Source organism: Dasypus novemcinctus, chromosome 17 (assembly GCF_030445035.2).
Source record: "Dasypus novemcinctus isolate mDasNov1 chromosome 17, mDasNov1.1.hap2, whole genome shotgun sequence".
In the NCBI taxonomy this organism is placed as follows: Eukaryota; Metazoa; Chordata; class Mammalia; order Cingulata; family Dasypodidae; genus Dasypus; species Dasypus novemcinctus.
The window spans coordinates 72,623,132-72,633,551 of NC_080689.1; the positions used below are offsets into that span (position 1 = coordinate 72,623,132).

The window sequence follows — 10,420 nt, forward strand, 5'->3', positions numbered from 1 at the left end:
TCCACGCACAAGGAGTGCGCCCTGTAAGGAGAGCCACCCAGCGCGAAAGAAAGTGCAGCCTGCCCAGGAATGGCACAGCACACAGGGAGAGCTGCCACAACAAGATGACGCAACAAAAAGAGACAAAGATTCTTGTGCCACTGACAACGGACAAAGAAGATGTCAGCAAATAAACACAGAGAACAGACAACTGGGGTGGGGGGTGGGAGGGAAGGGGAGGAGAATGAATAAATAAATAAAGCTTTAAAAAAATAAAACATAAAAAAATAAATTACCATTTTGGTCATGGCTTCTACTTACATGACTGCAGATAGATACACCCCCAACTTCCCCAGCTTCCAGATATGTGAATTCCTCTAGAAAAGCAAACACCTCACCTATCCCTAGATCAATATAATCTACAACTGTCTGTATTTCACACTGAGTTGTGAGTATGTGCATTAGGGATGAATTCTTTATCTTGTAAACCTTGTCATCAGCAAGGACCTCACTGTGTTCATAAACCCTGAATTTTAACATGCATGATTTGTGAGTGAAATCATAGCAAGTGTTCAGGCCAGAGCATAGATTCAATTATTCCCATCCTTACCACTCAGACTGGGAGCAAGAGACAGCACAATGGTAGATAATCTGTTCATTCTCCCTGTTCAAAACTCTAGGAACGTGGGTCAGTGAAGGGACTGAAAGGTAGAGATGGAAACTCAGTAGGGATCAGAGGGTCCAGTTTGGGGAGGGAAAGATGGTCCAGTTTGATTTTTGGCTTTGGGGTAATTGCAGGGCCAGTTCCACACATCCACTTTCCAGCTGCATCTAGTATTTGAACTTTCAGACAAAGGAGAACTTTGACTCACAACTTACATCCTTCCATCTGAGGAATCCTGTAAGATGGAAGGCATTAGATCAAGAATATCCGAAAGAGATAGAACTCCTGACAAGAAAGAAGTGAAAAGACCCTTCAATTTTCCAGATGATGAACACATCTCTGCCCACCTACTCTGCCTCCAAGGCCATCCATAAAGACAGAGTAAGAAAGGACGGTGGTGCTGGAAATGGGTACATTCCCTGTCTCTTACCTGAGTTTGAAGTTAGGATTGCACGGTAGCCAGAGTTGGTACTGCTGGGGGCTCCAATGACCCAGAATTTGTAGGAGAACAGGGACCCACTACCGGCAGTGGTTCTGGAGGTAGAAGGACCAGAAGAGAGAGAGGGAAACACCTGGATCATGTGTCACTCAGGAACAGGCCAAGATATACAGTAAGAATCATTCTCACTCTCCTCCTGCACACCATACCCCATCCTGCCTCTACTTTTACTCTCACCTTCTCTTTTCTTGGAATATTAAACACCCTCAAACAATAAGAACCCTGAACTTGATACACAGTCACAAAACACCACATAATGAAAAAAAATCCCTGATTTTCTTGCCTGATTGTCACAACCTTCACAATCAAACATAGTATGACTTATTCTGTAATTGTTGATATATTAATTAGGATAACATTAGATTCACAAATGATAGTAGTCAACCCTCTTCTTCTGTTTTCCTTTCTATATTGACTGCAAAGGTCTCCCTTATAACACAGAGAATAACAAAGTTTAGTTTTAGAAATGGACAAAATGTCTTTATTCATGAATGCTAAGAAAAACCCAGGCTATTTGGATTTTGGCTAATATTCCCCATCTCTTACAGTGACTCTCAAGACCTTGTACATTATTGGATCCACAGAGAATTTGTTTTAGGGTAATAATGACACAAGCTAGATTTTTGGATGTCAGATCTTGAACATTCTTCCTTTCTTGCAAATCTGAGCATTAAGAGAGGAAAGAAGTTTTGGACTGACCTTTTTGGGGTCATAGAGGCCAACCCAGATATTGTGGTCCTGGGCACCGCTGTCCTTGATCAGGGAAGCCATGAAAGCACCCTCAGCCTGGTTGAGCATAGACACCAGGTGAATGCATGCTCTGGCATAAGAGCTGTGGGAGGATAAAAAGGAAATATTCAATTGAGTAGGAAGATTTGCGAGACATCCTGGGATTACCCAGAATTTGGGTCAGGAAAAGCAGAGCCCAGAGAAGGTTCCTGATATTCTGTCACTGAACCCAGGAATTCTGTGATGAGATGTATAAAAGGACGGACAAATTGCAGAGATAAGTTCTAGGACTGGTAGTGTGATGAATAAATGAGCAGTCTCATTTCATTGGGGCCACAGAGGACAGTGGAAAGTGACAACTGACTTTATCCCCATGTGCCTCCCAGGGATGGTGCCCACACTGCTCCTTCATGCATATCTATCAAACCAAGTCTCAAGGTCTCCGTTAAAGAGGTAGCAGTAGGTGCCATGGACATTGGTGCCTTCCGGGCAGCTGATCCAGGTGGAGCGCAGATCCCTCTGGTCCTCCTCACCTGGTAAAGAGGGACAATAAAGGAGAGTAACAGGACAGGATAAAGGCTGAAAGGCAAGGCTATAAGGCCCCATTACAGGCACTTAATATTCCTCCTGCCACCCAGCTCTTCTTTCACAGACTTCCAAGGCTAGAAACAAGTCCACCCAAAGCCTAGTGTATGGAAATGTGTCCTTGTCCTTCTGCTTCCCTTTCTGAGCCCTTCACCACTCTTTAAGAGCTCAGGCTTCTTTTTATCTTTCTCAAGCTTCTCTTGGTTTCCCTCGTTCACAAATCTCTGCTCACTACTCCATTCCATTCATGGCTGTCTATGTGCTCCACTAGCCACACTTGCAACCCAGTGTATACTTAATCAGATGAACTAACTCTAACTGCAGTGGTCAATGTCAGAGGGTAATTTTAAATTCCATTTGAAACTCTTTAATGAGGTGAGGATGTATTTTAATGGGATTAGAGCAGCAATAAGCATCGCCAAACAGCACTAAACAACTTCTGCTGTTGACTGCCTTTTTCCAAGTTAGGCAGTGTGTTGGGAAAGAGTGAGGGGCTTGAGGGTTGGGGAAAATTCATGGAAAGAGCTCCCCTTGGCTCAAAGACAAGAACATCAAGCATGAGAGCAGCAGGAAGGATGAGTTGATGCTTGCCATGCTGAGCAGTAGTAAATGTTTTGCTTGAAGAACAAATCAACAGCCTCTATAGAAAAGCACAGGAAAGAGGTTCACAGAGGCAGAGGGTACATCAACTACCACCCCCTCTCTCTGAACTCCTAAAATCAAGTAAGCTCCTCTGAGAGTTTTGTAATATGAACCCGATTCCACAAAGGCAACATAGACTCCTGCAGAGACCTCACTGCTGGTGGAAACACTGGCAAAGAAAATCACTGTACATTCCACCAACTGAGGAGGACAGCCCAAGACATGGGGACAAGTGGCCGCTGAGTGGGCTGCCTGGTGGTGGACAGCAGTTATGACCAGGCAATGACAGAGCCTTGATAACAGATTCTGAGAGTTATGCAAGGGGGATCCTGGGACTGACGGTCAGAGCTTCTGCAAAGGGCACAGGGACACTAACAATGGAAATTCCCAATTTTGGAGGAGCTCCTTTTTGGTTGATGCCAGAGATAAGATAAGTCTCCCTTCCCGCTAGTAGGTTGGCCACCTATCCAAGGCAAAGGCAGTTTTCCCTGTTCCCAGCAGCATCCAGATGCACAGCTTCCACAGCCCTAAGCAGCTAAGGGGGTAGCAGAGAATTCCAGGAACCAGGTTGGCTGGTGTGAGTTGGAGAGCAACAGAAGGAAGAACCAAAGTGTTTGAGCCTGGAGAAGGGAATTTTGTAGTGCACAAGGGCAAGGGAGGCAGGAGGGCAAGATATGGGACTCCCTGCTGGGAAATTTAGGTAACTAAGTGACTTATCCAATACCACAACACATTGTGTAAGAAAAGGGGCTAACTTGAACAAGAGATTGAAGTTCTCTCTTCCAGTCAGTTTCCCCTCTTTTCTTTTCTTCTCATCTTTTTAGCATACTGCTCCTTTCTTTAGTCTTCAGACAGTACTTATTTGCATGATCCTGTGTGTTCTTCTTTTGTCTGCTCTCTGCTGCCAATTTCCTGCCCTGTCTTCCATTAGCATCAGTCTGTTAAAATATTGCTGTATTTCCGGAACTATATTTGCTTTGAACATTGACCATCTCGCAGTCACCATGAAATCCCAAGTTGACTTTCCTCCATATCACACTTTAATATAAGTCAAGATGATAATCCTTCATGTACAAAAAAGGACCTCAGGTCACCTTCTGAGAAATATGCCCTCACATCAAGCCGTCTGATAAATGTTCTGTTCGTTCTTTTTTTCCCTCTCTTTATTTTTTTTAAATGATACATTCAAAAAATATAAGAGGTCTCCTTATGTCCCCTACCCCCCTCACCCCACTCCTCCCACATCAACAACCTCCCTCATCATCGTGGGACATTCATTGCATTTGGTGAACATACCTAGGAACACCACTGCACTACATGGATAATGGTTTGTACTGTAGTTTACATCCTTCCCCAGTCCACACAGTGGGCCATGGCAGGACATATGATGTCCACCTTCTGTCCCTGCAGTACAACCAGGACAACTTCAAGTCCTGAAAATGCCCCCACATCACATCTCCTCCTCCCTCTCCCAACCCCCAGCAGCCACCGTGGCCACTTTCTCCACACCAATGCTACAATTTCTTCCATTACTAATCACAATAGGTCCATAGTAGAATATCAGTAAACCCACTCTAATCCATACCCCACTCCTCTTGTGGCCCCCGGGATGGTTATGTCCACTCAATCTCTATATCGAGTGGGGGCTTAGATTCACATGGATGATGGATGCAATTTTCCTGCTTGCAGTTGTTGGCACTCTTGGCTCCCTGGTGTGGTAGTTGACATTCTTCACCTCCCTATTAGCTGGCCAGGATAGGTCCTCTATTGGTTCTTTGTAGAATATATTTTCACTATATTTCTAATTAAAGAATACCACAAGGTCAGACCTGACAATTTTCCTTCATTGTGTTCCTTAAATATAGGGTGTTATAGGCTTAGGATACACCAGAAGATAAGTAAAGATAAGTTAATTAATATCTTAGAGCATCAGGTCCATGATATTCCAAAAAGCAGTTATGATGATTGGTCAAAGACAAAGGGTTTTAGAACTTCCAGCACAGGAAGCAGCACATTAACCTCAATTTCCCTTATACCACATCTTAAGAGGGCAATGCAGATGAGTCCAAATCGATGTCTTTAAATGCAGTGGATTGTTATATATGAACTTATAGACTCTGCTTGATTTATAATGAGAAGCACACAAATCTATCCTTTGCTCCATAGTGAGGTGTCTTGTTATAAATGTAAATAAGCATGTCTGAATGTATCTTTCAAAATAGTAAGCAAACGTACACTTTGCTTCCCAGGAAAATGTCATCCTTATTTTCAATGGCTCTTCTTTATACAAACATACATGAAACAAATGGCCAAGGCAAAGGACAGTGAGTGCCTCTACTTAGAAGATGTGCAAAACTGTGAGAGACAAGTGGACAGCTGTCTTGAAACATGGCTCCAAACATTTTTTTATCCATCAATAAAACAAGAGAGTGCCTTCCACTTCTGATATTCTTGGAATACAATTACTTGTATGGATTTAAGAGTCTAGCATAGAGTTCTTGGAAATTTGGGGGCAGAAACATCCTCACTTGAAGATCTTTAAAAAGTTGGAATTTAAGAATCAGAGTATATAAAGCATTATACAACTAGAAAACTTTTATCTTCCCCATGAAGAATTCTGAATAGCACCTAAGGCATTTCAGCCATCTCCTGCAAAATGCATGCCTGGTTAACATTATACTGATAGAGCAAACAATCTGTTGGTTTCTAATTACCCAAATTTTACACTGTGTATTCTTAAATGCATCATTTTTCAGCCAAAGTTTATATGGAAGCATTTGTTACATGCATTCCCAAATCTCAATATAAATCATTTAATAAAATGTATATTTTAGTAAAAAGCAGTAAAAGTTAATATCTAACCAACTCCAAGACACATCCTAATCACAATGTCAAATGCCAAAGACAAAGAGAGAATTCTGAGAACAAGAGAAAAAAAATTCACAACACATAAGGCATACACAATAAGATTAACTGTCAATTTCTCATCAGAAACCATGGAGGCAAGAAGACAGTGGTGTGATATATTTAGATACTGCAAGAGAAAAACTGAGAGTATGTAACCAAGAGACAAGCTTTGCAGGAAATACTAAAGCTGCCATAGTCTGAAAAGAAAAGGCAGGAGAAAGAGACTTGGAAGAGTCTAGAAATGAAGATTATATCAATAAATGTAACTAAAAGTGTCAAAAGAGTTGGTGAATATAAAACATGACAAATAAAACCCACATATTTTGGAATAAACTTAGAGAATGACATAAACCACTTGTATACAGAAAATTTCAACTCATTCTTAAAAGAAACCAAAAAAGATCTAAATAATTGAAAAAAACATTCCATGCTCACAAAATTGGAAGACTAAATATCGTTAAAATGTCAATTCTACTCAAATTTACATGCAGATTCAATGGACTCCTTGTAAAAATTCCACCAGCATTTTAAAATAAATGGAAAATATGATTATCAAGTTTATTTGGAAGGCTAAGATGCCCTGAATAACCAGAAACATCTTAAAAGGAGAAACAAGTTGGAGGATTCTCACTTCCAGGCTTTAAATCTTATTGTCTAGTTACAGTGGTAAAACAGCATGCTACTGACATAAAGACGGACACACAGATCAATGGAACTGAACTGATGGTCCAGAAACAGACCCTCACATCTATGGTCAACTGATTTTTGACAAGCCTGTCAAACCCATGCAGCTTGAGCAGAACTGTCCATTCAGCAAATGGTGGTGAGAGAACAGAATATTCATAGCCAAAAGGATAAAGGACCTCTATCTCACATCTTTCACAAAAATTAACTCAAAATGGATCAAAAACCTAAATATAGAAGCAAGAGCCATAAAGCTTCTAGAAGAAAATTTAGAAAAATATCTTCAAGAACTGATGGTAGGTGGTGGATTCTTAAAGGAAATGACGACTGAGATGGACTATTGATGTTTAATGTATGTGTAAGTTTTCATTAACTTTACTGTAAAAGTGTGGAAATGTATAGAATTGATGGTAACACATTATAATAACAACTGATTTATAAATGGGAATGTGGCTGTAAAGATGGGGCATTTTCTTATAGATGTCATCTAAAGAAAGGGCCACATTTGGTAATTAGACTCAAGCATGTTTGCAGGCACTTTGTTAGACATACAAAAAGAGGTAAGACACAAATAGAAAGATCTTAGGAGATTTCATAGCAATTTGAGAAATTAATGTCAGGACTATTAAAACTAGCAATTAAAAATTTTAGCTTCTGTCCTTGATGATCTGTTTTATCCATTTAATTCTTTAGTATTTTTTAAGTTCATTTTACCTATATTAATCCATGATGGATTGGGAATTAAAAAATAAATATCCTATCCCCTGACCTCAATATGTTTGAGACATTTTTAATAAAAAGGATCATCGTAAATCTTGTCATGTCACATCATCTGATACCTCAGCTGGGGGAACATGTGGAATCTAGAATGTGAGAAGTGATGTCATCTGCCCACAAACCAAATCCAACATGAGCAGGGCCAAATTTTCTTTCACAGACACAATATAGGTTTGTACATTTAGTCAGTTTTCCCTGAGACCTGTGTAAACCTGGCAAAATCCGAAGTTTCCTTCCTTCCCTCGTGTCCCCTTCAGGATCTGGATAGACGATTGAAGGACACAAGAATAATGTTGAAGGCAAAACATTTTTTATTAATGCTCTCTAAGGCCTCAATTATACAACACAGAAGAGCCTGAAATGAGGGTGTAAAGGAGAGAAAAGGAGGAGATTCAAATAGGGAAGGCAGGCTGGTGGTGTGCATTCTGAGGAGAATATTCCTTTGATGGATCTTCATACTGCTTCCCATGTCCTCAATGAGCTTCACACTTGCTCCAGCTGTGGACTTTCTGCCTACATTAGTCTTTGAACTTGCAGATGTAGGGCAAGCTAGCATCACAGTTAAAATCTCTCCATTTCAGAAATCCTGGAGAGATAGAAGAGGTAAGACCAATGGCGCTGGTGGACATTGTAATTCTAAAGGGAATGCACCTCATCTTCTGGCTGAGGCTTCAAAACCTCTCCCTTATTTTCACCAGTGCCCCACCACAGGAGGATTGCCAAGAGAAAAGAGATGAGAGGGAATGGGAGAGGAGATGTCAGTAGCACATCACCTAACTTTGGAAGATTCCAGAAAGGTCATGTCCAGAGATGAAAGATAAGTGAATGGAAAAGGATGATGACTCCTCTATTGCTTACCAGTGCTTTGTGACACAGTCCCACAGTGACCAGGGTTTGAGACAGTAGAGGGGTTTCTCTCCCAAGCCAAGTGATTCATCACATCAGTGCTACTCCACTCCCATCCACCTGCATTGGGTTCCAGGCCCTATAGAGGAAAGGATGGAGCCAGGTGAGGTCAATGATCAGTACCACTCTCCTTGCATGATACCCTCTGCTGGAATGCGTGATCCTTCCTCTATATCATGGACTTAGTCTGCTCTTCCAGATGCTGTCTCAGGACCATCTCCCCTGTGAGCTCTTCCTTAATTCCTCACTCCTTTGGATAAATCCCAAAGCCAGGAATAATGGAACTGCTCAAAGTAACCTGTAACTTGTAGAAAAATAGTGGATGGTACATATATGTTTAGTCTCTAAATCAATATCTCTTCTACTGGAGGCCCAAATGATCCTTTCGTCAGTTATGATCGCTTCAGCACACTTGGTGCAGACCTCTTTACCTATGAATGCTAAATTATAAGGCCTCAAGTGATATTCCTGTAAAAAAATCAAGACAAGAGTTAGATCAGCTTTATTGAAAGCCAGGAACCTCCACCGACCTCAACTCTTCAGTTGGCCCCAAAGACCTCTTTTTTTCCAGAAATATTACTCAGTGTCCCTGAAAGTCCAGTGCCCCAGGGGGTACTTCCTGCTAAGAAGACAGGAACTAGCACTAGCTACCAATAGCTCCCTGAGAAGTAACAGGGAGGTATGCATGTCATCGTACCTGTGTGGGGTCATGGAGCCCAATCCAGATGTATGAATAACTGTTCAAACTGCTCTTGATCAGGGAAGCCACAAAGGAACCCTCAGCCCCACTGAGCACTGACACCAGGTGTCCTGAGGACCGTTTCTGGCAGGCCATCTGCACAGGAAAGGGAGAGAATGAGGGGTAGCCTTAAACCTCACTGGGAAAGGGAAGGGTGGAGATAGGGTGGAAAAAGTGTGTGCAAGAGATACAGGTACTCATTCTTACACTTAGGATCTCCTCAGAATGGAGCTGGCCCCTCCACCTCCATCTCCCAGGTACTTTCCCTTTCCTCACCCATGCAAACCACCACTCACATCTGCATCCATCCAAGATTTTGGGTTCAGAAACAAGGCATAGCAGTACAAGCCATAGGCTTTGGAGCCTTTGGGACAGCTGATGCGGACAGAAGGGAGTTCCATCTTGGGGTCTTCACCTGGTGTAGATGGGAAATAAAGAGAGGATGGAAAAAAGAAGAGTGAGATTAGGGCTGGCGACCTTGTAGAAATGTCTATGAGGGCCAGTCCATGAGGAGTGACCCCAATACCTGACTAGATCTCAGCTTTGACAAACTTTCAGGACTTTCTTGTCTCACATGTGCCACAAAAAATAGTGGAAATGGCGAGAAGAGTTACTATCTCCTTCCTTTTTAATCACTGTCATTCCTCAGTTTTCACCTTTGCCATCCTCTGGCTGGTTGTCCCTACACTGGGCCCTCCAAAAGTTCTCCTTTGCCTTCTTTTACTAATGAACCTTCACACCTTCTCTCTTATACCTTGCAGTTAGAGTATACTGACAAAGGGAAAATCATCCCATTCCAGGGTTAATGGACCACTGCGATGCCTTCTCGACTAGCTAATCTGATGGAGTGTAATAATGGAAAACTGCATGTGGTTTGACTGTGCAACAATATCATCATCACAACCACATGTGTCACACAGGAGGCTTTTTATTCTTCTTGACCCTGGAGTCTCACAGGAAACCCAGTACTAGAGGCAGAGAAATTTTACCTTGGACCTGAGACAGGAGCATCAGGCAGGAGAGCAGCATCCAGGACACACTGGAGAGGGCCATGGGAAGCAGCATCGTGTCTGTGACTTGCAGAGGCAATCTGAGGTCACTAAAGGAAAGAGTTATCAGACATGGGGTGTGCTGAAGACCCACTGCCCTACCTCTTGTCTTGTCCTTTTACCCTCTAGGAATTAATTAACCATGGTGAACATCCATCCTCTTCTTTAGTTCTGGATCATATTGGAAACCTCTGAGACATATCACAGCAGCCTTTGCTGAATCTCAGGGCTCCTGTGACTTATAAGAGCCGGGGTCTTCC

The 10,420-nt window shown here is 42.1% G+C and overlaps 2 protein-coding genes across 2 annotated transcripts; both read right to left on the reverse strand.

Moving 5' to 3' along the window:
* Positions 1-810: 810 nt before the first annotated feature.
* On the reverse strand, positions 811-3,050 carry REG1A (regenerating family member 1 alpha). Its single transcript, XM_058277968.1, is given in 6 exon segments — positions 811-878; positions 1,074-1,215; positions 1,842-1,950; positions 1,952-1,974; positions 2,286-2,406; positions 2,989-3,050. Coding segments are annotated over 6 exon segments (525 nt in total).
* Positions 3,051-7,759: 4,709 nt separating this feature from the next.
* LOC101412286 (regenerating islet-derived protein 3-gamma-like) lies at positions 7,760-10,206 on the reverse strand. The gene is made up of 5 exons (XM_004469825.3): positions 10,101-10,206; positions 9,408-9,526; positions 9,070-9,207; positions 8,325-8,451; positions 7,760-8,052 (listed from the first exon to the last, which is right to left on the reverse strand). Exons 1-5 carry the CDS (start codon positions 10,174-10,176, stop codon positions 7,985-7,987), a joined length of 528 nt encoding a protein of 175 aa, XP_004469882.1. The 5' UTR covers positions 10,177-10,206; the 3' UTR covers positions 7,760-7,984.
* Positions 10,207-10,420: the final 214 nt, after the last annotated feature.